Here is a 27649-nt window from a genome sequence, read left to right as displayed (position 1 = left end):
AATTCAGTCAATGTCTCAAAAGAAAACTGAACAGCAGCGTCTTAAATATAAATGTCCATGCACTTGCCAAAACAGTCATAATAATTTTTTTAAAAAGACCAAAAAAATGAAATGCCAGTTTTCAGTTATATTAGCTCGTTACCTCAGTATGTTGTGTTGGGATGCAGCTTCTTCTGGAGTCCTCTCAAAAGCTGCCGTTTCTTGGGTTCTCACTGATGATGCTCTTGTCCCTCACTGGAATTGCTGCTGTCCTCATTGCTGTCACCCTGTATTCTTCTGGTTTGTAAAAGACACAGAATGGCATAATCAACTTCCATTTTTCAATTATATGTGATGACATATGATGAAGATCAGTGATGATGATGAAGCTTCATTCTGACTCTGTTTCTTCCTCCAGGGTTGAACCTGCTGGAGATCAGAGGCTGAAACCTGGTCAGAGGAAGTGTGAGTGTTCTTTGATTCATGAAGTCTCAAATAAACCCATCAGCTGTGTTTGATGATGAACTGATGCTGTGAACTCACAATCGACACAAACACACTGCACAGAGACATCAAACTGTCTTGACAACAACAGGAAGGTGACAATCAGTTTATCACTTTGGACATGCCTGTGTTACGCTAACTGGCAATGAGAGCTATGAGACGTATCTGTCAAAATAAAGGCGTAGAGTCGTCTGCTTTAAAAGACAACGTGGATTATTCACTACACGGGCCCCAAAAAACAATTTCTGATTAATAATTCGAATATCACGTAAATACTGTATCTTCAAATACATTGTTTAACAAAACATTGGTTTGGTTAATTCAACACCTCCGGAATACACACTTTTATTTTGAAAAGACCGGATATGTTCACTGATTATATTCAGCTTGACAACGAAGGGTCAACTGAGCAAACGGCCAGAGGAATTGCATCGGGAGCTCGGCGCACTGCACGTTAGTTCCTGCCCCAAAAAGATGTCTGGTGTCCGGATGCTTCACTCTCCGAGGTGACCGAGGTCTGAGCAGCAGCAGCCGGGATGGCGCTGGTCACCGTCCAGCGGTCGCCGACACCGAGCACGACCTCCAGCCCCAGCGTGTCTGTAAGTGTCCGTGAACTGGTTTGACATCTTTGGCTCAGTTCCGTTTCATTGGTCCGCCAAAGGGAAGACTTACACTACAGTTACCCCGGTTTTCACTGCTTTGGGGTGTGTGCATGCTTGCATGTGTACATGGGTGGCTAACTTAGCCATTAGCATCATACTGTAAACCTGAAAGTAGCCCCAAACAGTCCTGCAGAGGGAAGTTGGTCTTGCAAGCTTTGCGCAAAGTTAACTGCCTCACTTTTATACTAAATGTGTTTTTTTTGTTGCAAACATTAGTTACTCTCACTTAGCTAGATGATGTAACTGTTTGCTAACTCACTTCCTCCCCGGGAAACCCAAAGCAATTTCAAAGACAAACTAAACCGCAGCTCTAATTAGCAGGAAAAGTAATTGGTTTATTCTATATGATCATGCACCTGGACTATGCTGCTTTCTGTCATGTCAGCACCACATCTACACATTGACATATGATCTCGGGTTAGTGGAGTGACAGTGAATGGGGAGGAGCTGCCTTTGAAAGAGGGTTAGTGGGACAGGCCTGTCAGACCCTCAGACACTTTGAGGCTTCCCACGCTTGGCTTCAGGGGCTCTTGACCCAGACCAATGGAGTGCGGTGGTGTGGCTGCCACAGACGAGACCCAATGCCATCACCCAGGAATATGATGTGTCTGTCAGAGATTGAAGATCCTGGCCTCTGGTTAATGCTACGTGACAGGAGTTCAGCCACATACAGCCCAGTTCACCCTCAGTGTTCCAGGTTTCAAGGCCAGTTTGATGGAGTATCACATTGGACAGCCATGCACAACTACGCAGAATGTATTCGGAAAATCCCTAGCATATAAAAAATCCTTTGAGGCGTTACTCAAATGGCTGCAGCACTCGTCACCTGGTGGCATGAAGCATGAAGAGCATTTTTATTATGGCTTTTGGAGACATTTGGACTCATGTCCATTACAACCTTGACCAGTCCCCGGCAGATCAAAGAAATCCCACACATGATTTATGATTTAATTTCTCACTGTGTAGCTGTAGTGTGGCGGTGAAAGGATCCCGGGCTGAGGTTACCAGCTGCTTGTCATGAGACCCGTTCCATCCTGATGGGGAGCAGCCATGTGAGTGCTCTTGTGAGATGCCTGATGCTGAGAGGGGGGGGGGGGGGGGCGGGGGGTAAAGGGACTGCAGAGCAGATACTTGTGTGGAGGAAAGAGCTGTGGATGAGCTCCAACAAGAGAGATGAACATCCATGAGAGGCACAGCTGGAATGTCATTGTCACTTCAGGGCCTTTTTTCTTGTACGCTTCCTCCCCATCATTTTATCAGCGCTTTGGCAAATTATACTCCGGTTTCTATTGACCCATCAATTAATAAAGACATCGTTTTGCCTTCAGCACAGTGGGGAGCAGCCACCCTACAGCGGTGGTGGTGTAATCTGCCTAGCAACACACCAAACCCCCTGTTCTCATTGGCTGTAAGGCCACTCCCTACACATCTGTGCAGTGGCATGGTTACCATGGAGATCAGCCTGTGCATCATATCCCAGCCATGGCTTATTATGGTATGTTGTTTTCATCGCATATTAGAGCTATACAGCCCCCTAAATTCATCGTGTGTGTGTGTGTGTGTGTGTGTGTGTGTGTGTGTGTGTGTGCTACGCAGAGGCGTAATGGTCTACTGGTATCACATTGCCTTTTGAAATCTGCTGAGCTAGGCAGTTTTGCAGGTGCGTGTGTGTGCAGGAAGCATTGGAGTACATGCATAGACTCCTATTTCTCCCGTGTCACCATATTTTGCCTTGAAGGCAGGCTGTTAGGCTGCTGATGCAGAGAGCATCATTCAGGCCCAGTCACGTCCTCCATCCTTCCCTCTCAAGCTTCTGCACCTCCTGACCTCTCCACACAATCTTCCTCATCCATCGTCACGCACCCTCATCATTCACCAGCATTAGCAGTCTTCGTTATTGTTCGCTGTCCCATGTCTGTGCGTGACCATCCATAATGTATGTATCTGGGTTTTTTTAGGGGGGGTTGACCTGTTTAGTAGCCGGGATTGACAGATTGATGCCAAAAGAGAAAGTTCCCTGAGTTTTAGGAAGGGATTACCAAAAGTGTGTGTGTGTGTGTGGCGAACTGTGCTGGTTGCAGTGGTGGGGGAGGAGGAGGATGATTGCATTTTGGAGAAAGATAAACAGAGAGGGGAGGGCATGGCCACTCGGTGTGTGTCAGCCTCATCCCTGGTCCCTGCTCTGAGCCTCGTCACTGAAGTCACAGATGAAAGGCCGGACGTAGCGCCGCCAGCCAATCTAGCCCTCTTTTATTAATGCAAGGTGAAGTGAGTCTGACTCAGCGTGTGATGCATATCGCCTCCCACGTCTCTTTGATCAATATGAGACAGTGTGTCACCAGCTGCTGGTACAGGACTGATGTGAAGTGATGCAGGTATTGAATATATTTATATTTTCTAATTCTCTCTTTAGGAGTCGGGCAGTGGCGAGGATGACCGCCGCTCCCAGCCCAGGAGGTGAGACCACTTCCTGTTTTGTCATACTCTGTCTCCAGTTTCCTGGAACAACTCTGTTCTTTCTCACACACACACACACACACACGCACACGCACACTCTGCCATTCAATAGCGTCACTAGAAACTAAGTTAAGAGTCGGACCACGAGGGGGAGACTGTGCATCAGATTTACAGTGTTTCCTCAATGACTGACCCACATTTTCTGTTCCAGTCCCTTAAAACATCAATGCATTAAAGCACAACTTCTTCATTTGACCTGCAAACGGCCCAAACCAAGACTGTAACAAATGGAAGTTGTGTCTGCTTAAAATGTTTCCGCCATTAGTGAGTAGTATCTGTAGAAACTCCTGTCATGAATTCACATTTTGTTCCTGTCCTACTAGTTACCCTGTTCAATAAGCACCTTATTACAATAGTTACTGTGAATAATACAATGTGGAAGCTATCATTTTTGTTGGTAAAGACAAATATCTCTACATGTAATATAAGAACCAATTTATACCTTTTTGTGTATTACCCTTAAAATACAAAGTACATTTCACCCAGCAGACCGAGCGTACTGCATATCATTTGAGGAGTGTACCCTGTGGCACCAGCCATTGTGTTAACAATGTTTATTTGAAGCTTTCCTTAATAGTTCTTCAACAAATGTCTTTGTGTGTGCTGTTGTCAATATTTAGCGACTCCACTGATGTCGCAGGCTGTGGTTGATTTGCGTGACTGGACTTTGTGGTTGCGGTGCCGCCGATGACTTGCTTTTGATGTCCGTGTCTGTGTGAGGACGTCGCCGCTGTCATTGTGTTCGGATGACTCGGGTGGATTTGTCTGTGTGCTGTATCCTGAGCCCTCTACAGAAGAAAATGGACTTTACACAGGACAAACCTTTACACGTGTGTCTGAGTGTTCCACTTAGTTTTTGCTTCCAACCAAGCAGCTACTGAACACGGGGACTTTGTCTTCGCTGTGCTGACGGCATCACTTTATATGTAATCCCAACTTTACAGTGTGTCCGTGGGGACGGGAGCACACGGTCATCACACAGGGAGTGGAACATCAAAGTCTTTACAGCCTTTCTGTCTTCAGTGGACTTTGTAAGGGACATGTGTGGACCAATCAAAGCTTTAAGAGCAATGTAAACAGCCTGTTGGATTTTGAATGTATCGTTATCAGTAATAACTCCTATTTTTAAGTTAACACTCACTAATGCTGTCTGTAGCTGAGACTAAGACAGAGTGTTCATATCTTGGTCTGTGAGGCCAGTACAGGACTGTCCTGAGTGAAGTGTAGACGTCCTCTCAGGAGACTCTGGACACCACATACAGGATAGAACTGAATGCTTGGAACAAACGATATGATGTTCGTCCAAACCCTGACATAATGACAGATTTCAACTCCAGAATCTTGCGTGTCTGTACCAGTGTTGTCTCGGCTTTGAACGTCGTTGCGTCATTTTCTTTTTCTCCACCCGTGGGCTTTTGCTGCTGCCCAGGATCACACTCCCATTTCATTCATTCATGCGTGTCTCGGACCCTGTCGCACTACATGAGCCCAGCGAGACCTCGCCCGGTGAAATCAAATGCATCTGGAAAAAAAAGCTGCTCAGGCTCCCGCAGGTCTGGAGCCGTTAGGAGGGTCAAAGTCTCCAGGCCTGAGTCCTGAGCTCATTCACACAGCAGGGGAATGTGCACCGACTAAAGGCTCAATTTAATTCTCAATACATGTATTTGCTCACACAGCCATGTCGTTAATGAGGCGATTATTGACAGCATCTTGACTTTTGGGAGTGTCTTCTGTCTTACGTATGTCACCGTTTGTGGACCTTCTGGTGGAACAAAAACGTTTCGGGGGGGTGGTAGCGATGTGCTCATGCTGAATCTACGCTAATACATATTTAAGGGACAGAAAAGTAGTGAACGCACGGATGTTTTACATCCTGTAATATGAACGTCCTGCATCACACATGTATGGATTTGCACCAAAAACGAATCGCTTGTTCCTCTGGCCTATGGAATAACCTGCCAAAAGTAAATCTTCCTCACTAAATATGTACAAACTGGTCTGAAAGCATGACCTCATTGGCAGCGGTAATAACATTGAATCCCCACACACACCATATGATAATAATTTCAGTTTGTGATTGCAACTGGCCCTCGATAAGCCAGGGGCCTCTTGTGGAGCACCTCTAGTGCAGGACACCTGGAACACAGTGGAGTTTAACCCAAAGTGAAACGTACTATAACAGACTTTATGCAATGTCACACGTATATGAAAATTGAAACGTGGTGAAATCACTCCTGCAAGCCTTTAACACACCCCAATAGTGCCAAGAAGGACATGTGGCCCCAATTATCTGTTAGGTAATACAACAAAGCAGCAGCAGCTGGTGAAGTCATACCCACGGATGTGCATAGCACGAACCCTAATGCATGTTACATAAGAGCCGAGGGCCAATTCACTCCCCACCCTACATATGGATCCAAGTAGCAGCAGGGTCCAATATATTGTATAGGAGCCACTGAGGGGGCGCTTTGGCATTTGCAGCGCAGTGATATTTTCACTCTTTCTTGAGTCTTTGTCTCTTTTCTCTTTCAGCTATTCAGTTGACTACTCGCAGCCTGTACCTCTCTGACACACACACACACACACACACACACACACACACACACACACACACACACACACACACACACAGCTGTCTGTACCCCCTGCACCACACCAATGAAGAGTAACGTCACTGCAGTGCAATAGTGAACCTCTGGCACACAATGTTGCCTCAGGACTGACGCCGACTGTCAAGGACGGTGTCAGAGGAACTTCTTCTTTTTTTTCCATCCAGAGTTACGAAACTAACATCTGAGGTTTTTTTGTTCTGTTCTAAATCAATATTGAAACGGTTGGAACAATGGTGAAAGCTGCTGATTGTTGTGCAGTGGCGGCCTCCTATCCTTCTCGGGACTATATGCAGGGGTGTGATGTCACACAACTGTCACAAGCTGCAGCATCACAAGATTGAAACCGCAGACTGACCGAGCTATCGGTCCCGACACTGATCAGAATACTTTGTGGCGCAAGTCTCTTCTTGCACAGTTAAGTTTGCGGGTTATTGACTCGTGCGTCAGCGCTGACCCAGATGCACACAAGCAGAGCAGGTTCACCCGGCCAAGACTTTAATGAGTGCTCTATTAGAAGAACTAGAAGAGCAGGGTTCTGTAAGGAACTCCAAGCCGGAGAACACCACCCGTGTTCATTGGTAGAGCTCCATCTCCTCATGTGGAGACATGCCTCTTTAAGTTTATAGGTGGTTAATTACACTCAACAGTGGATAGCACACCTGCCGCATGTCTTCCTACAGCTAAACATGGACAGAACATTCTCCCTGTCTTAGTTAGTGATTCGTATTTTTCCCCAGCATTGCTTCTTGGCTGCTGTACATGTTTGGTTCCTGTACACAGGCTGCTTCTGCTCACAGGTCCGTCTTTGTTTGTGTTATCTTCAGAGTCCCGCCTGCTTCTCCAAGGTTAAGTGCTCCGATTGCAACAGGAGGGGGCCGACTAGTCTGCAAACATTTGAACGGAAGGCGTTGCAGTCCAGCTGTTCTTTGCTTTGCTTTCAATCTAGCAACCTGTGTTGTTGTCTGTTTGGTGTTTTTAGCCACAGCTGCAACGCCATCACACTTCTTAACCGTCGGTGTGATGGGCGTTTTTTAAGATGACAGAGCGCCGATTTATTAGGATATTTTTCAAGGCAGTGTAAATCATTCTGCATGTTGTATAGCTTATTCTAACAGTAGCCCATCTCCAGCTCAGCATATGGCAAACAGCTGGCTTCCTGCACTGACCAAGGAGGTCCCAGGATAATATACTGTAGGGCTCTCTATAGGAAACACACACACACACACACACACACTTTGAAATATATACAACTTAATAACCACAGAACCTTTGACCTGCATGTTTCTGCCAATTCCAGTAAAAGTGAAAGAAGACGACGTTGTGCAACTTGTCCAGGTCTCAACTAAACAACCACAACAGACTCACGTTACCAGCCCACTGTTTCACCATGACTCGAACCACATGACTAGAGCTGCTGTGTGTGTGTGGGGATGTTGTGGTCAAAGTTGCTGGCAACCTGCCTTGTGATGCAAGAGTTGTTGATGGGAAGGTGAGCCATTACTGTAGTGTGAGGGCAGGTGCTGGTGTGTTCATATTGGGATGTTATCAGTTCAGCTGAGCAGAAGTCACATGTAGAGTCGTTAGCAGATACTCGTACACGATCCCTCGCCATGTGTTTATCTACTTGAAAATGTCCAATAAAATAGTTCAACCCCACTGGGACTGTGAATTTAAATAAAAAACACGAATAGATCTGATGCTCTGTGTAAAGGAAACCCGGCGTTTTACAAACAGTCCACCTTTGGCTGCTATTAAAACACAGGATGTAGGCTGATCTCATGGATGCATGGTTTGTTGCAGGACTGAACAAAACGATACAATTGATTTATTTTAAAATGTTTTATAAGATGCATAAACATCAGAAAACACTGAGAAGAGGAGACATTTCAGACAAGTCCCACCCACTAGCAATAACCATACATCTGACCAAAATCTGTTTCCATTGGCCACAAATGGAGCCGGTTCCTTGTCGAAATATGAGGCTTGTGTGCTACGCCACATTGGATCCTGTGCATGTGAATCGGTTAAGATGCATTCGCTACAAATTCTAAATCTCCATCTAGTCCAGGCTTCACGTGCTGTGGTCTTCCGTAAACATTACTTCAGAGTCAGATGTACGGTATTCGTTTAGTTCTCGGGCTCTTGGCACACGCGGGTGTGAATATGATGAGGGTGCTGCAGTTTTACAGTGTTTTCCAAATTGTTGTCAGCTTACATCCTCGCATGTCGGCACGCCAGCAGCATATAAAACCTTTTAATAGGCTGTAAAATGAACCAAAACATCGCGTCCATCTCCCAGCGTGCAGCGTGTCCGTTCAGACCGCCTGGATGTGAGGAGGGTCGTTTCTGCCCCCACACTTCCTTCACCATCTCCACGTTACCGAGACACCGCTCAGCCTCAGTCCGGATAACTTCAGCCTGCTTCTCATCTGTTCCTGCTCCTTATGTAGCTCAACAACGCCTGCGTGTTGGGAGGAAAAGGGGCGGAGACAAGTGAAGGCTCCTCAATGAGCTCACCGCCAAACCAAAAAATCCCATGTGGGTTCAATTGACTCCATTGTATTAGTTTAATGAGAACATCATCTGTTGATCCTGTGGTACCAGGACACCCTATTGTAACAATATAATTAAGATTATTACAAAGTATTAACAACTGTATGATATAATCCTTCATGGGCTGCTATGTAGTACCAAGAGTATGCAGCTTTTAAACAAACACTACATGCAGTGCGTTTTCTCATCAGCCCTCAGAGAGGAGGAATAAACTGCTGGATTAAATACCTGTACTGCTGCCAGCGGTTTCTCTACAAGTGTCTGTGCAGAGGGGGCTGGCGGTTGTGGGCGGTCCTACATCCCCGCTGTCCTCATTGGCTCCCCACTCTTCCAAAAAAGAAAAAAAAAAAACCCCACCACATGTCTCCAACTCCTCCCTCCTATGACTTCTGCAGCGAGAGTTTGACCCAAGTCATATGTGTCTGCACTGTACGCGGTGGAGGATGTTGCTGAATAAATAATGAATGTTTGGAAAAGGGTACGGACACTTTGTTCATTATTTGCAAATCTCGTCGCGAGCTGGATCACAGCGTGTAGGCGCAAACAGTTACGCGTAACTTATTGCGCGATTTGGAAGCACGCGCCTTACTTACGCGGCATCAATTTGTAATTTTCTACTATATTACGACCATCGACAACGGAGGAAGTTGAGAGACGTTTCGACATGACCGAGCACGTGACTGTGGGAACAGAGTGAAAGTTTTTCTCTCGCTCTCTCGGACCAAGAAAACACCTGACAGCCGTCCTCCGTCTGCGCTGCGCCCCGTCGCCGGCATGACGCTCTGCGCGGTGTCCGGATCCGACGGCGCGTCGGCGGTCAGCTTCTGCTCCTGCTGCGGGGCCAAGATGGTGCCCTACTTCAGCGACGACTCGGTGGTGTCCAAAAATCAGATCAACCAGCTGTGAGTTAAAAAACAACAACAAACAAAGTGGCACGTTTTGGACATCAGGTCGTATAATGGAATATAATGTAGGTTGAGAAGGTTTTATACAGTAATAGACATGGACACATGCTGAGACCGGTCAGACAGCACCTGATTACATATGAGCACAACCTCACCTCTAAAATATATAAACTGCGAGGGTACTGTCTCTGTTTGTGGATAGTCTGCCTGCTCATAATACATGTAAGTGTGTCCTAATTCAGTCTGTGTTTGGACATGGTAGTAACAATGTTCCGTTTTTTAACATTGTAACACTGTGAGTAAGCAGAGCGTGGGTAAAAGTTTTGCAACATCTGTGTTTCACGCGTTTCCTGGTGACGTAGAAGGTTCTGACTCATCTCGCTGCTGCCTTTTTGACCGTACGAAGACACAATGGCTCCGCGTGCGGTGTGACTCATCCTACCTGTTCCACAGGTCCAGGCACCGGCAATGGAGGGAAACCACAACGATTCACCTGATTTTCACATCAGGTGTGTTTGTCCAAGGCTGGACCTTTGTGGGGTTGCACCTGTGAGTGGTCGGTGTTATGAACATAGTTGTTATTAAGGGTTAAGTAAACATTCTGAAAAATAACTTGAACAAGCCTGAAGAAGACAAAAAAAGACAGCAATGTTGTTTAGAATTTATATATTTCTGTATAAAATGTGCTGTATAACTATAAACCTGGCGCTGATCAGAGACTGAACTCACGATCATGTTTCTGGCGTCATTGATACTAAAGCAGCGGTTGTGAAGGAGTTAACACGAATCAATCCCACACTGATCTCATCTGTGATCTTCGGTGTCTGCGGACATCAAGGCAAAGTGAGGTGACGGCTCCTTTCGGTTGTGAGATTTAGGATTTATTTGACTGGTACGTGCGGCGAAGACAAGTTTGCCCTTCAAGTCCGGATCAAAGGCTGGTCTCTTCATGTGGAGCCGGCTCAGCAAATTTGGGGCGGAAATCAATGTCGGAAAATGACTGCAACTGGATTAAAAGATGACGAAATCAACATCACCCAATTCAATCTGTTTCGTTCCAGCGTTTCTGATGTTGTGTAACATTTCCGTGCAGTCAGTAATCGGTTGTGCCCTGCATGAGCACTGTTCTTCTGTGAGGTCCGCCTGCCTCTCGATTGCATCGTTTCCCAGCACGCTTACGCATGATTGTGCAGTGAGGCTATTAAGCAAACTGAACATTTAGTGGTTATTGGGGCGCACCTATGTCTTTAAGGAAGTAAAGTGAGTTTGCACAAAGAAGGTTTGTGGGAAGACGTTACTGCCAGACGCATACAGGCGAGTGTGTGTGTGTGGTAAATAGCAGCAGATGTGGGAATCTTCTGACTTCCTGGATTGGTTGGCCACGTTGCATGATTTAAAAAAATTTTTTTTTATCACCACTCCCTTGTATTGCTCAGGATGGCCTTCATCACAACGCGGGGGGGATTTTGGCATCCTTTCATCCGTAGCACCGACAGTGTGTCTGCGTGTTTAACGTGTGTGCACATAATGTCTGTTTGTTGGCAGTGTGGACGCCTGCACGCGGCGGCGTGTTTTAACCGGGGGTTTTGAATGAGTAATTACAAGCCTTGAGGCCGTCGGTGGAGTTAAGTGTTACCTGTGGCTGAACGGCGTCTAAACCCTCATTGTTTTCCCAGCAATTTTAGAAGTGCCAGTAAACCCCTCTCTTCCTCTGTGTTTGTGTTGCCTGTTTTCCAAAAGGAAACGTAAGAGATCGAAACTCTCAGCAGCTGGATGTAGGTCACTACTTTATGCTTGTGTGCGTGTGAAGGTTCTACAATTAAATGAAGTTAAGTTTGTATCCTGAGCTTCAGTAAACGGCTCGAGATCAGACCAGCTGCGTAGCTACCTGATCGTGTCTGTTTGTTAATGGATGACAAAAAGTACAATTACACTTTTTCTTTTCTTTTTTTATTACCACGAGCTGTTGAAGTGGGAATGGAAGCACTTATTGAGCCAATGTTACTACCGACCGAGCTACAGATGTCCTCATTCAGTTTTATTTCACCGAGCTTCTTCAGCATATACGCTTTTACTGCCTGCAGTTTGTTTTAACTGTAAGTTAAAATGTAATCTGAGTCCTTCTCAGAATAGCACGGCACGGCGGGGCGGGTTATGTTTAGTCCACTAAGGTGGCGCTTGGACCACGGCCGGCACACTGGATTATTAACGAAACCGTAGCAGTAGTGGAGCCAAACATGTGGGTGTCACTCGCACACACACAGAGGACAGCGGGCGGTCGGTCGTCTGTGCTACCCGATGAAGGTCTATGTTTAGTATTCCTCTTTATCGGCTCTGACCCTCTTCTGCTCTGGCTGCCGCCAAATCTGCCGCCTGTCTAATGCTTTGCCCAATAATCTGTCTTCAACAGATTCTTGAACTTATTTCTCTTATAACTGGACAGTAACGTTGGAGAGCGAGGTGACGTTTTGGCCTCTACTTTCATGACGCCCCATGAAGTTCTCATCCTTCGGTCACTATCTTCTGCTTGTGACACATTTTCCGTGGCCGAACTTCCAAGCAGCAGGACCTGACGTGCACCTGTGGACATGCAGACATGTCACACACACACACACACCAGCTAACTCCCTGTCTTTCTCATGGGCTGTATCCGTCTCTGGTGTAAACTCATAAGACCTTAGGGGGGCTTGCCCTCCATAGAACCAGGCCCTATATTTATCCCTCTCTCCTCCTGAGAGTGACGAATATGGGCACAGGCAGGAGGGGGGTCTCCCACTTATCTGCCCACTATGTGGAGTGGTCCTTACATAGTGATGATTGTGTCTGTGACTGTTGCCCTAACAAGTACCTACCGCTTCACTTCAGCCCAAAGCCCGGGATGGCCGAAGGCCAAGAGATGAACCGCTCCGCTCTCTCCACACTCCGACTAGGCCTCCTCCTCATTTGCATGCTCTGTGAAGTCAAATGTAGTTGAGCTCGTTGCCCTTTTCTTTACATTCCTCCACTAACTTCATCCTTCTGTGTGTTTTTGCCCTTCAATGAGTCTGATTGAAATTGGCACCTTTGCAGTTGTCCTTTGCTGTTGGAGGCGTAACAATGAGCTCAACATGCAAGTATCGTACTTCATCTGGCTACATGCCAACGGACTGACTCGTGTTGTTATCGGTGTCTGATGGTTCAGTTCAGCATTACTAACGCAGCCCATCGGTTTCAATCACTTCAGTCTACAAGCAGCTGTATAAGTTGACATCGCTAACGTCACAGCAGTCCTTGATGCGGAGAGATTTGCAGAATGGGTTCATTGTCAGTCAGATTATAGTGTGTATGTGGCATTGGCTATTTTGATTAATTAATTTATCATTTTGTTTATGAACTAACAGAAAATAGTTCATATAATTTCCCACAGCCCAATGAGACGTGTTCAGAGTCCTTGTTTTATGCAACCAACAGTTCATAATTCTAAATATACAGTTTACACGTGCGTGTGCATTTTGTCTCTGCGTAGCTAAACCCGTCTACATGTTTCTGTACAAGTAGCCTCAGAGCAGTCCTGTAACAGAGCACATGCAGTGTTGAACCTCTGCAGAAGGCAGTCGTGTCACAGAAAGGCTTTTATGTACAGTAAGTCTTCCGAATGCAGTCTATCAACAGCTGAGCCGTTTTACAGGACGACAGTATTTTTAGAAACTGTAGTTGAAAGTCGTTCACAGCCCCCCCCCCCCTCACACCTCTCCAACCATCAGGCTTAGATTCCACGTCCTCACGGTGTCTGTGTGCAGGTGTGCAGTCGCCTTCCACGCGTGGTTTTCAGGGAGAGTGCAAGTGTTGTGTTACACATGACATTGTGCAGCAGCACTGTATACACACGCCCACTGCCCAGCACAGTACGCGAGTCTGCGTGTGAGCACAGTGGGAGACGTGATACAGCAGGAACTGAGAATGACGGACATGAAACGTAGGACGACGTTGTGAGAAATTCGGAAAAGAGGAAGTGACAGAGAGGAGAGGAAACAGCTGGGTCAAGGGTGAGTGGATTATGGGAAATTAGCTCGGCACAAAGCTGCGGTTCTGTTTTTCCCCCGCTCTGTCTCCGTTGTGTCCGTCTGATCCTGTACATTCACTGTCTCAGCAAAACTCAGGAAGGACAGTAGGAGGCAGAGATGGAGTTACAGAGAAAAAGGGCACGACAGGAAGGCTAAATAGCAGACAGCAGACAGTGTGAAACTGAAGAACCGCAGAACCTGATGAACTGTACAAGTTGGCTTCACTGAGTGTAGACTTGCAGCCTGCTGCAGAGGGACACGCTAGATCATCCTGTGCAGCGGTTAGCTGTCACAATAAGCATATCAACCAATCTGTTACGCAATTTCTAAATATGTTTTGGGCTCTGACGTCATCACCTTGACGTTGTCAAAGCGCTCACGTTAAAGTTTAGCAGAACAGGTCGCCCAACTCCCCGGATCAGTTTGCTCTAGTAACGCGACAGTATTTGTTCCGTGTTGTTACGGACAACAGAACACGGTTAGCTCAAACTTGACATTGACATCGTTTGACCCGTTGCGTTCCCTGATTAAGGCCCAGGGGATGAGGGGAGTACGAGTATAAATAAACCCAGAGACGGAGAGTCACAGGCAACGGATGAGTAAACTAAAGAAGGACTTTATTAACAGTTAAATGAAAAGCTCACAATACAAACAACTTTCTAAAAGAAAAGCAGTACCGATGATCAAAAGTAGCAAAAGAAAGACCACAGAGGTCAAGACTTGTAATTGGTTGCACTACCAAACCCGGCACAGCCAACACACACAGCTTGAACTCGCCACTCGGCCCACTGGGGCTGTCTATCTGCCTCTACCGGCCTCCTAACCACCATGTCCTAATCAGTGATTGAGCCCACACACTGCAGCTGCTGGGCTCGGAAAAGGGAGGCACCTGCATATGAGAGAGAGAGAGAGAGAGAGAATGTGGAATCTGCTTGTCATATAGCAGATAAATTAAAATACTTTCAAATGTTTTTGTTTCACTTTGAGGCCCACATTTGGCTGGTTGACCTGCTTGTGGCTGCACATGGTGCTGTTCCTAGATGGACTAAGTTCCTGCCAACTGCCCTCGTGGTCTCAGTTTTGGCAAAACCAGCAGAGCCACGACGCCCGTTGTGTGAATAATCATTTCACACGCACAGTTTTATTCAGCATTATTGCCTTTTTATGTGCTCTCTGCATCCAGAGGTATAAATGCAGGAGCACCATTGCCCCGAGTGCTCTCTCTCTCTCTCTCTCTCTCTCTCTCTCTCTCTCTCTCTCTCTCTCTCTCTCTCTCTCTCTCTCTCTCTCTCCAAGTGGCAGAGCTCTTGCTCAGCATCCTTAAGGTTATGGTTTACTGGTCCCATGGCTGTCATCTGACATCAGCGGCTGCAGAAGTGGGTCTTCCAACCTGTTCCGTCGGTATCTAGTGTGACACTTAAAGAAAGGCCTAGTTATTCACAAATGCAAGCAGGTGCTCACACAAAACAAACGCACTCAAAGTTTGGTGTCCAGTTGAAACACTGACCTCAGTTTATTACGAGTCCGCAGACCTACCGTACGCGTTCGTCACGTTCACTTCTGAGACTCGGGAGGCGGGGATGGAGTAGACGGAGGCGGGTGTCCCTGCTCCATAATGATCATCGTGCACTCGCATGAATGCAATCACGTGACATTTTTAACTCACTCACTGACCAAAAACAACCATGATTGCATACATCCTGTCCTGTGTGCTGGCCAGCTCTTATCTCCGCTCGAACACTGTGGAGGAGTGGACTCGCGCTGTCTTCCCTCTCAGACCCCCGGTCTCCTCACAATCCCTCCCTACTGGCAGCTGCGTGAGTGTGTGAGTAAGTCTGTGCGTGTGTGTGTGTGTGTAATCCAGCTGTGTGGAGGAGAACATTGTGTTCCCAGTTCAAATTGGGTCTTGTTTAACTTGCACTGGCTGAGCCCGTAGACCAGAGGCCAGCTGAGTGGATCGTCGTGACAATGCTAGTCTGTCCCCTGCTCGTCTGTCCCCTGCTCGTCTGTCCCCTGCTCGTCTGTCCCCCGCTCGTCTGTCCCCTGCTCCCATCTTCTGCTCATTATGTGAAGCCGGCGTTCAGCATGTGCGAGAAAGAAAGTGACACCAAATTACATACGTTACACAAAAATGCCACGTGTGATTGGATAAGTTTGAAGGAGCCCGTGTGTTTGAGGCTTCTATTCATGCGTTGTTCTTTTCTCGTCCCTCCCCAGTATCAGTGAGAGTTTCCTCACCGTGAAAGGCGCGGCCCTGTTCCTCCCCCGGGGAAACAGCCCCACGCCTAACTCCGCACCGCTCGTCAGCCAAAGCAGGAACAAGCACACAGGTAAAGACATCGCACACACACACACACACACACACGCCGATGACCGCCGGAGGATGGTTCCTCCGCAGCATCATCGGTAACAGCTGGCGGTATCTTCACCGACGCTGTTTCACAGCAAGTCGGTTCAGTGGTGCGTGCGATGTGGTGGCCAGACTGAGGAATAAACCCACACTTAAATATCTTCACACGTTAGGACGATGAAAACAAAGTTTAAACATTTTGGAAAACGAGAGAAGTAGAATGTGCTGCTGTCTGTGGATGAAGACGGCCTTTGTTGTTGGACCTTCTCTGATGTGAAATGGGGCTGACGACTTTAAAAAAGCATCAAAAGCTCTGTTTCAGAAATATCAGGCTTTTTTTTTTTCCCTCAGATGTGGAGATCAGGTTGAATGTAGGCTGTAGTGAAAGAGATGCTGGAAACCTGCCACAGGGATAAATGATACATTATCTTAGGTGTTGTGTTAACCTGCGAAATGCCAAGAATGCAAGCGGTGTCCAAAAGGAGCTGAAACTAAATGAGGATGCTGAAATCCTTTCTATGCAGGTGACCTCCAGAAACATCTTCAGACCATGTTCACTGTGCTGCGGCCGGAGGACACCATCCGACTGGTCAGTAACGCGCTCTCACACACACACACACACACACACACACACACAGGAGCGGGGGGGCCATTGTGTTCCGGGAGATTAAACTCCAGACGGAGGGGCCGGTTTCAGTTCTTTGTTCGTAAACATAAAGACCTGAAACTGGTTATGAAAACAACTTTCGTTGTACAGTGAAAGTCTTTCCTCTGACGTCTGATAACAAACATACTCTTACATAACAACATACAGCACATACAGGACTAGTATGTTGTTTTTTTAAGTAACATCTTTGAAACAGAGGTATTCCAGCAATGTCTTGCAATCTCCTCTCTGTCTTCACCCGCAGGCTGTGCGTCTGGAGAGCGCCTACCCTCAGGTCACCCGCTACATGGTGGTGGTCTCCACCAATGGCAGACAGGACACGGAGGAGAGCATCGTGCTCGGCGTGGACTTCGTCTCCTGTGACAGGTCGGTGGCACAGCAGCAGCGCTACAGTCTTGATGTTGTCCTGCACACATCCCCTGTGTCACGTCAAAACCCGGAGTTTTCTTGTTTGCTTGTGTAACGTGTTGATCTTCCTCCCTGCAGCTGTACCGTGGGTCTGGTTCTACCTCTCTGGAGTGACACTCTGATCCACTTGGATGGAGACGGGTAAGACACCACACCTACCCGCTTCCTCTTACTGCTGCCCTACTCTGCTCTACTCTGAGGACTGTTGTTTAGTCATTTCTATTGTAGGAAGATGTGTTGTAAGATGTCTATAAACTATTAAAGGGCACCCCTAATCTCTCTCTCTCTCTCTCTCTCTCTCTCTCTCTGTCGCTGTCTCTGTCTCTGTCTGTCTCTGTCTCTGTCTCTGTCTCTCTCGTCACAGAGGTTTTAGTGTTTCGACGGTGAACAGGGTTCATGTTTTCAAGCCAGTTTCTGTCCAGGCCATGTGGTAAGCAGCCTTTGTGTTGTTTCCAGCAAATAACAGCTCTGTGAAGTTGCATCAAGGTTAAGTTTGCAGGCTTAGAAAGAATCCATTGTACTCCCCCTTTGACTTGGACCTCCAGCCTTTTATCTTTGTTGCTGTTACTTATCTTCTTTCTCCGCTTCCTTGTTTTTTTTTTCACTATCTCTCTTCCTTCCAGTCTCTTCATTATCTTTCCCTGTCTCGCATGCCAGTGCTGCCTCTTCATTTCCTTACGGGTCTTCATGTCCTTTGTCCCTTTGTTCCCTTCCTCTCCCCCCAACGTCTCCTGATACCTCCATCTATCTGCAGTCATATCTCTATTATGTCTCTTCATCGCTGCTCTTCTCACCTCGTTTCTCTCACTAATTATTCAACCCGCCTCCCTTATTATTATTATTATTATTATTATTATATTATTATATTTCTCATTTGCTGTTATTCATTCCTCACACAATTTATTTTGCATTACGCATAATACCTCCCCTCCTTAGCCCGTTGTTATAGCCTCCTCCTGGTTTCACTTATTTTACTGAAGAACACTGTCACGTTCAGTCCAAATTTCACTCTGCAGCAGTTTTTGGTTTTTTGTCTTCGTGGCCTCGAGACAACCTCTCAAGTGTGAACACCTCCTCCTCCTCCTCCTCACTGTGCCTCAGGTCGGCCCTCCAGGCGCTCCACAAAGCAAGCGAGGTGGCCCGCTGCCACAACCACTACCCGGGCAGCCTGTTCCTGACCTGGGTCAGCTACTACCAGAGCCGGGTCTCATCGAACCAGTTCTGCATGAACGAGTGGAACGCCATGCAGGACGTCGAGTCGCACCGTGCCAATTCACCCGTTCTCTTCACAGACCTGTGAGTAGAGACCACGTGAACACACACACACACACACACACATTACGCAAATCCACAGTTCATACCGATGATGTAATATCTGGAATATTATTTGTTCTGTGGGGCATTCCAGTCCTTTTCACAAGTTTTCATCTTGTATGCCGTGGAGGCAGAGCCCCCTTTGATGTGCAAAATTCCTATTGCGTGAGTGAATGTTCAAATCAAAGGGTGTGTTGACTGGATACTCGCAACAAACACTGCGTTTCACTCAGCAGGTTATAATCCATCAACTAAACAATGTATAATGCACGAACTAAAAAAAGAGTATTTAGCGACTGAAATGAATAAAATTCACAAAACAGTTTGAATGCTATGCAGAGTGGCAAATACTGAACTATGTGCAAATAGACACTGATGAACACATGCACTGAATCTTTGAGACAGAGATGTCAAGCGAGCCACAAGGGAACATAGAAAGCGCAGACACAGGCTGCTGGATTTATGTCTTTGCTAATACCAGAGAAATCCCCCTCTCTGCTGCTTAGTCACGTGCCCCGCGACTCACACACACACACACACACACACACACACACTTCAGAGATCCTTCAGGGTCCGAAATAGCTGAGGCTTCGGCTGAGACTTCGATTGGAAAAGTGGGACCCAGACAGACGAATAGGTAGACCGACAGAAGCAGGTGGTAGGCAGAGGATGGGGGTCTTAGGGGGGGATTAATAAAAATGCTTCTGGATGGACAGGAGAGAGAAGCGGGGACAGAAAGAGAAATCAGGGTCCACTTAAAGCGTGACTAAACAGAAACACCCATCTTTACTGCCTGCCTGGAAACAGAAATGCTTTACTCTATCTTCGGAGGAGGTGTGTTGACACTCGAGTGCACTTGTTGTTAAGATTGCCACCTGAGCTCCAACACACACACACACCCAAACACAACAAAGTCCCTGTTTGTTGTCCCGCACAGGGAGACTGCCAAAACCGCATGACCTGCCGGTGTTTGTTGACATGGCTGCTCATGGCCTTGGGTGTGAAGTTCAGATAGCAGGAAGTGGCGTAATCTTGGCACCGTTATCGCGGTCGTTGATGAATGGGGATTACCGAGAATTCCCGTTAGCTGCTCCTCTATCAGCCGTTCAAGGAAGTGACGTATATTTTCCATTCCTCGGTTACTCACTCGTGCCCTTCCTTGTGTCGTCACACATGTGTACTGTAGTTTTTCCTTTGGCCGCCCCTCCTCCAGCTCCAGGCTGTCTGCGGGCGAGTCGAGGCTTGTTGTGGGGTTAAAGTTGTAGTGGGTGACCGTAACTAACCCGTATTTGTTTCTCTTACCCCCGTGGACTCAATCTCTCGGGGTCAAGACGTTCAGCGTTGAGGTAAACAAGCCGACTGTTTCCGATTCTTCATCACAGACGGATGCTTTATAAGCCTGCGGTTACACACTTTGTGGCCGTCACACTTGACCCTCTTTGTAGCTGCTGACCCACACTGCTCTCTGCTAGTACTGTGAGGATCCCGCTAGAAGCAAAACAAGAGAAATTTAGACAATGAAAGACAGAGAGAGTCTCGGAGACGAGCTCCAGAGAGGTAATTGGGCCACTTGTTGGTATCATCAGTGTGACGTTCCAAAAGCTAAATGCGTCCCCAGCAGAGTGGTTAGAAACAGAGCCAGGCACAACAACAGGCACAAGGGGACTTTGTTGTGGACCGCTGACGGGCCACGCTCTCGGGTTTTCTGTTCCCTCTCCAGTTTCTGAGAATCAGACAAAGTGGCAATTCTCTCCCGGAACAAGTAATCTCTTTGAGAGTAAAGTGAAAAAAACACTCAAAGAACAGAAGGAAAGTGGCGTTGCTGTGACTGTGAAGGTGGTTAATTGTGTCAAAGTGGAGAGGTTTTTTTTTTTACGCTTGGAGAAAATGTGTTTTTTTCATGACGGCGTTTGTGTCTCCATGTGCACAGGCCCACAGAGAGGGAGCGCACAGAGAGGCTGATCAAGATGCGCCTCAGGGAGATCATGATGCAGAAGGACCTGGAGAACGTCACCTGTAAGGAGGTAAGAGGCGCGCGCATGAATGCCGTGACGTTAGCAGCTGGGTTGGGCATGCGTCTTGGGTTTGGAAATGCAGCTTTACTTGTTGAGATACCCGAGTGCCGACTTTTTCGTTTTTTCCCCCGTCGTGCCAGATCCGAACAGAGCTGGAGATGCAGATGGTTTGTAACCTGAGGGAGTTTAAGGAGTTCATAGACAACGAGATGATCCTCATCCTGGGACAGATGGACAGCCCCACCGAAATCTTTGAACACGTCTATCTGGTAAGAACCTATGAGTAAAAAGTGTGGATGTTTGGAGTGAACAATGTACAGGAACCACACTCAAAATCTCCCTCTTTTGTAAGTTCTGACTCATTCTTACCCGTTTGTCATGCGTTCATGCACGTTGACATTAACTGTGCTTGTGATGTCTCCAGGGCTCTGAGTGGAATGCCTCTAATCTGGACGAGCTGCAGAACAGCGGGTAAGACATCAGTCAGCAACCAACCCTACAACTCACACCTACTCCAGGCACACTCACGAATATCATTTCAATGAATGGAGAGACTACGCTTCGTGAATTAAACCTGTTTACAAATTGAAGTTCATTGAAATGAGAGAATTCATCACACTGAATAACTACATATGGATTAATGTTTTATTGACACTAAGAGGTCATAAACCCGCCTTTCCCTGTCTCTTATGTAGAGTTCTCTACATCCTGAACGTGACCAGGGAGATAGACAACTTCTTCCCGGGGATGTTTCAGTACCACAACATCCGCGTGTACGACGAAGAGGCCACCAACCTGCTGGAGTACTGGAACGAGACCTTCAAGTTCATCACCAAAGCCAAGTAGGCTTCAACGCACGCGAGCTTTGTCAGGTCCTACTTGGGTTCTCAGTCTTGTAATCCAACACCAATTCCTCTCTCGTCTGCCTCTCTTTAGGAAAGCTGGTGCGAAGTGTCTGGTTCACTGTAAAATGGGCGTGAGTCGCTCCGCCTCCACAGTGATCGCCTACGCCATGAAGGAGTACGGCTGGGACCTGGACACTGCCTTTGACTATGTCAAAGAGAAACGGGCCGTCACCAAACCGAACCCTTCCTTCATGAAACAGCTGGAGGAGTATCAGGGAATTCTGCTGGCCAGGTGTGCTTTCATGTACAAGCAGCTCTGCAATGTGCACGTTCTTCAGGGAGCAAGTTGGCGCTAACGAACTATTGTTTCTCTTCGCTTCCACAGCAAACAAAGGCATAATAAGCTATGGCGCTCGCACTCTGACAGTGAGCTATCGGATCGGCCAGAGTCCATGTGCAAAGCCTCGTCTCACTCGCTGGGCCGCTCCGACTCGCACAACAACAACACTTCCTCCCCCTCCTTGCATCACTTCCTGGGCGTGGCCGTGCTGCAAGTGCTCGGCGCCGAGTCCGGAGGCTCTGCCAAGACAAACGGCTCCGACTCCCACGCAGACTCCAACGGTGTGTGTGACTCACCGGGTCAGGAGGAGGAGGAGGAGGAGGTCGGATCCGATTGCGGAGAGCCCCCCCTGCTCCCTCTCCCCAGACCCCGGGCAGCCACCGTCGTCCCGGAGGAAAGACTGGACAATTCCACCAGCGTGGCCGTCACTGTGCCTGTTGCTTTGCCCCACCCTCCGCCATCGCTCCACATCTTACCCCCTACTCCCGAACTCCAACGTGCTCACCGGGGCCCCCCCACACATCTGTCTATTTCAGTGCCCAAACACAGACCGGTGCAACTGTCCCTCAACCTGCCCGAGGGAAGCAGCTCGGAAGAAATCTCTCCTCTCACTCTGGGATCCGCTGACTCGGACGTAATCGACCAATCGCTATCAGACGTTGCGAGTGACGAGCAGAGCCCCCTCAGCCCTGCGAACGTCACTCTTCTTCCGCTCGCTGCCAGCGACGACAACAACAACAACCCCAGCGAGCTGCAGATAGGCAGCGGGCGCGGCGAGGCCGACGGCTCGTCCAACCACAGCGCGGACAGCATCGACTTCTTCAGCGCCAGGGAGAAGTTTCTGGGCCTGGCCCAAGATGGCAGATCCCGGACGCTTTCTGAGCAGGCGCAGCAGAGGACACCTCTGTCGTTAGAGGAGAACGAAGAAACTGAGGTTCAGGAGGAAGAGGAGCAAGGCTGTGGGAGTAGTCAGGTACACTGTCATTCAGCGTTATCCCTCGGTTAACATTGTGTCTGCTCGTACAACATGCTTCCCGTGTTACATTTGCAATGCAAACGTCACCCCGGCCTGCCCAGCCTACTGTCACAGCAGCATCTCATTTTGTATTCATATTCTGGACCGCATGTTTAATTCAAGAGGCCCACAGCCATGCAAAAAGAGTTGAATGTGAGGGAACGGTTTTATTTTCACTGTGGTATTATTTCAGCCAAACTTTGTAAGACGCCTACGGAGAGATGAGCAGCATGCGTGTGACCAAAACACGATGTGTAACAAGATGTGTGTCGTGTAGTCACTCCAATTTTAGCTTCATGCACGAGATTAAACCCCACCATTTTGAAAGGCCTCGCATCCTGATTACTTGTTGAAATTGAATCCGTCGGACCGGGCACACAACCCTGCTCATCGTCGTAGCGCTTGTGAATGCAGCCAAAGGACTTGAAGGTAGCAAATGAACTGAGCCAATGGCAGAGATTCCACACGAAATCTTTACGAATCACAGCGACACCTCCTGGAAGATGAGAGAATAGTCCAGATGATATCGGAACACGTGTCACTCGTTTGTCTCCTCTTGCTTCCTATTGCGATGTCCGATCGTTGGTGTTTTATGTGTAACAAGACAATAACTCATATTTTATGCACACGTCTCACTTGCTTGCTCTTTCTTTTGTCTCTCAGGCGTCTCCACAGTCTGATGACAGCGTTGACAAAGCCAGCCCTGACCGAACTCCCCCTGACAACGGAGTGTCAGTCCGCCATATCGTCACAGAGATTGAAGCCATATGCCACCCTGCCTCCTGCCTTCCCGCCCCCTCCTCTGCGTCCCTCCCTCCACCCTCCCACAGCCCTCAGCCCATCCGATCGGACCATCAGACGGAGGCGGAGGCTGCCGAGGTCACGCACGGCTCTCTGACTCCGCCCTCCCACCCGCAGTCTCCCTCCATGCTGCCGTGCGACTGGCCGGCGGGATCGGTGCGGCGAGCCGCCGAGCAGCTGGAGCAGAAGCTGAAGCAGGAAATGGAGATGGCCGCGTCGCAGCGATCTCCGCTGCATTCCCCCAGCGCCGAACAACCTCTGGTCAGACTGTCCCTGTGTCCCCTGAGCGCTGAACAGGCGCCCGTTAGCTCGCCTCAGGACTCCACAGAACAAAGCCTCACTCAGGGAGAGGTCGCTGCTGTGTCTGCCAAGTCCAAAGATGAAGAAAAGCACACGGGGTCACAAACGGAGCTCAACTCCTCAAGCACAGACGACCTCCCCGACTCGGATATCAGCCGAGTCTCTGGTGCTACACCGGTCATTGTGCCCACTTCCATAGACGGCCACATGTTGACCTCATCACTGGCCTCTGCTAGCCAGTTAGAAGAATCATCTCGAGATACCTCAGCCCAGTCCCAAAGACAAAGCCAGCTCCACAGCCAGCAACATCAGTCCCAGGCCAGTTCACACCAAATGACTCCGGATGGGGCGACAGCGCAGGAGTCGGACACGGACGAGAGGCCGGAATCCGGTTCTGAGGGCGGGCGAGGGGGCTGTGGCCCCGGCTGTGACGCCGAGAGCAGGCTGGCCCGTGGCAGCCAGGAGCTGGAGAGGATTCAGCAGACGCTGAGGGAGCTGCAGGCGTTCCTCCACGAGGGCGTCAGCCGGGAGATGACGGACAGCCAAGACCAGGAACCGGGGCAGCCTCAGGGGCCGAGAGACGTTATGGACACGGAGCCAGAACCTTGTAAAGGGTCGAGTTCTGAACGGACCCTTCCAGACATGGAAGTAGGCCAGCGGCGGCGAGAGAGACGAGAGGGGAAGAGTTTCCTGGAGCCGATCGTGTGGCACAGAGCCATGGAGCTCGAGGCTCGTATCCGGCAGGCGGGCCTCACGCCCCCCTCTCTGATGAAGAGGTCGGCCTCCTTGGCGAAACTGGACTGTCTGGAGCTGTCGGCCAACGACCTCAGCGACTTGGACATGAGGACACACGCCAGGGCGACGTCATCACATTCCCAGGACTCTTTCTCCGTGTCCACGTCTCACCCCGACGACACCTGGAAGAAGCAGAAAGTGTTGGCTCGCAGCGCTCGCGTTGAAAAGACGGGTCTGTCCCACGGCGGCGGGGAATTTGCGGAGTCATCCTCGTCGCCCTCCCTCTGCATCGCCTCCTCCTCCTCCTCCTCCGCCCCTCACTGCTGTCCAAAAGACGACACGGGTGAGCGGGAGGAGCCGGACGGGAGCGGCGCGATGGCGCCGACGCGTCAGCAGGGCAGGGGACACTCGTCGAGACGATCTCGCAAAGGCTCCGCTGAGAAGAAGCAGCGAGCCGTCACTGTGCTATACAACACCATGTGACCTCAGCGCGACGGACTGGAACGGACGCGACTGGAGCCACGCACATGCGTGAGAGAGGCCGCATGATGCGTACGAATGTGTAGCAGGTAAACTGGAGACCTCGTGTGACCTCCGACGTACGTTTAGTGTGAGAACTGAATTAAAAAAAACATGTTTGCATGTAAACCACTGGATGTGTTGTTTCAACTGGAGTTCAGGTTTGTATGTACAGTAATGAAATATGAAGATTGAACCCGTGCATACTTTATGCACTCCATTGTGTCTCGCGCCCATATTTTTTTAAAGACGCGTTTGTTTTCAGCGTTTGACCCTCACTGCCTGTTTCTACAACTATGAGGGCTTTTTCTCCAAACATGCACTTTACTGTTTCACGAGGGGAGGATTCTTTTGCACTGACCTCGGTCGACTTGTCTTTGGAGCGTGTTTTTTTGTTGTTTGTTTTCAAAGTGCACAGAGGTGTCAGATTGAGATAATTGAACCAGGACAAAGCGGACACCTTGTTTTTTTGTTTTTTTAATTCAATGCTTTGGCATTAAATAAATATGGTGAGTTTGTTTAGACTGCTGTGATGGTGTGCATTTGTTTTGTGTTAAGATGTGCTTCATCGGAAACGAACATATATTTGAAGAAGAGGAAAAAATGAAGGAGATTATGAGCTACAGATGCTGAATTTACTCAACGAATTGGCAACTTTACTGCCACCTGCCGGCCAAGCGGAGAACTACAGTGTTTAACCTGTCCTGCAGCAGCGGAGGAGTGAAAGGAGGTAATATGTGAAGAACGTGGGTAGTTACAGCAGTCTCCAGCGGGGGGGGGGGGGGGGGGAGAGAGACCTCCGTCGGCGCAGGTTATTTCAGGCTGACATTCTACCCACCGTTTCATGAGGGTAATTAAGTAGTGGGATGGAGGCCCCCGGGGCCCCTGCTGTCGCCCTCTGTGAAACCACAGCGGGAGGATATTGCTGCAGTAAGAGACGGAACTATTAGTGAGATTGAGATAAAAGGTTAACCTTCTCTTAGCTGTAGCCGCAGCCATAAGCCTTCTGTGAGGTTCGCAGAGGCTCAACGAGGAGACATTTCTTTATGACTGAGATACTTTTTAGGTTTTTTATCGGATGAATACTTTTAACATACTATAGTGTGAGTTAGTACATGATATACTATTGTGACTTTTATACTATGACTCAACTATGATGTTTTTAATGTCTTTGTGAAATATTCTTTTTATACCATTACTTTGGTTTAACATACTGTACCATGATGGTGGAGGAGAAGAGAGAGGGAGTTAGGTGAGAGTACCGTCCTTCCTCTTTGCATATTGATGCTCCAGCTTCCCTGTCTCTCACACACACACACACACACACCTTGTTTTGTCTGTGGCTCTTTACAAATTCACTTCACACACGCCTGCAGCCCAGTGCTTCCACCGTCCTGATGTTCATGAAGCCGAGCTGAGTCAGGTTAGTGGAGAACCTGCTGATTCACTGGGGAAATTGCTTCATTCTCTCAAATTGCTTCATTCTCTCCAGCATTTCCAGGATTTGAAGGATGTGAAAGCTGTAATTTAAAAATGGATTTTTTTTAAATAACCCACTCATGCAATGCTGTTCAAAAAGATGTTTCTTTATTTGAATCATTATCTCAACTCATTCACCATTCAAACATCTTGCTGCATTTCTTTTCTGCAATATTTTTTAAAAAGTAAAAAAAATGAATGTTATATTCTTATCAATTAGGCAAGCGTAAATGTGAATTGGAGAGGAGTAAGAGGTGGTTCTCCTCAGTTTGTGCTGATACTGGAGTGTGAAAGTTGTACATTTCTTTTGAAGAAATAATAATAATTAAACAAAAGAATGAGAAAAAAAACAAGCTGTGCCCGTCTGCCCTCGTCCCTTGCAACAAAACTGCAAATGCTCCTCAGTGCTTGGCTCGCCTTGAGCCCTGCAACATGATGCGACTTATCATAATGAGTGCAAGACTGACCAATATCTCCAATCCAAGAACAAAATGCTCCACAGTTGTTTTTGGGGCAATTTTAGATTTGCTTTCAACATCTTGTGTTGTTGAACCAGCTTGCTTGTCGAGTAAAATCTCAAATTGCTGTCGATCGCCTCTACAGTGATGCTTTCACTCAGAGAGCGTGCTCTGATGTTGCAGGACTCCAGGCCAGACTCAAGTGGGACAAAATGAACCTCACACGTGTGCAGACCATGCTGAAATATTGCACACATTGTACCGTGACTTTGAGGAAATCCTCCGCTCACGTGAGGTGAGAGGATGCAAATGTACACAAACAAGATTTCTATTCCACAGTCCACTTACAAACCACTATCAAGTCCCTTTTTTTGTTTGCATTACACACAGGCCAGCCACAAACTCATTCAGTCACATAGAATACAGTTAGTACACCAAGAGGTCATCTGGCAGCCTCATCAAATCTGCTCCTGCAGTCTAATGTCAGGCTAAACCTTCAGCTTGTGCTCGTACTCGTCATCTACGTCCAGTGACAGTCATATACTGTACGTGATCTGCCCACAAGCTAAATACAGTACATCTGGATTTTGTGCAAATAAAAAAACTAAAAGCTGAACTTAGTCACAAA

At 48.0% G+C, this 27649-nt stretch overlaps 1 protein-coding gene across 4 annotated transcripts; it reads left to right on the top strand.

The window, feature by feature from the left end:
* The first annotated feature begins 909 nt into the window (after positions 1 to 909).
* Positions 910 to 25606, top strand: ssh2a (slingshot protein phosphatase 2a). 4 transcript variants are annotated; one of them, XM_079271190.1, is made up of 15 exons: positions 910 to 1082; positions 3559 to 3602; positions 15993 to 16105; positions 16650 to 16714; positions 17037 to 17158; positions 17279 to 17341; positions 17565 to 17630; positions 18302 to 18496; positions 20445 to 20538; positions 20670 to 20798; positions 20954 to 21000; positions 21225 to 21371; positions 21466 to 21666; positions 21760 to 22687; positions 23393 to 25606. In XM_079271190.1, exons 1-15 carry the CDS (start codon positions 1020 to 1022, stop codon positions 25046 to 25048), a joined length of 3933 nt encoding a protein of 1310 aa, XP_079127316.1. In that variant the 5' UTR covers positions 910 to 1019; the 3' UTR covers positions 25049 to 25606. The 4 variants fall into 4 exon arrangements, with proteins under 4 accessions (XP_079127316.1, XP_079127315.1, XP_079127317.1 ...); XM_079271189.1 differs by lacking the exons at positions 910 to 1082; positions 3559 to 3602 and adding an exon at positions 9279 to 9729; XM_079271191.1 differs by lacking the exons at positions 910 to 1082; positions 3559 to 3602 and adding an exon at positions 9717 to 9797.
* Positions 25607 to 27649: the final 2043 nt, after the last annotated feature.

The sequence above is a fragment of the Melanostigma gelatinosum genome, assembly GCF_949748355.1.
Source record: "Melanostigma gelatinosum genome assembly, chromosome: 7".
Taxonomy (NCBI): domain Eukaryota; kingdom Metazoa; phylum Chordata; class Actinopteri; order Perciformes; family Zoarcidae; genus Melanostigma; species Melanostigma gelatinosum.
Note: the sequence above shows the minus strand (reverse complement) of the source record. Positions and strands in the feature narration are given on the sequence as shown.

Coding starts and splice junctions, on each gene's coding strand:
- ssh2a (XM_079271189.1), top strand. CDS start 9,602: ATGACGCTCTGCGCGGTGTCCGGATCCGACGGCGCGTCGGCGGTCAGC. Junction 17,631..18,301: donor GTTTCTGTCCAGGCCATGTG/GTAAGCAGCCTT, acceptor ACTGTGCCTCAG/GTCGGCCCTCCAGGCGCTCC. Junction 22,688..23,392: donor AAGGCTGTGGGAGTAGTCAG/GTACACTGTCAT, acceptor TTTGTCTCTCAG/GCGTCTCCACAGTCTGATGA.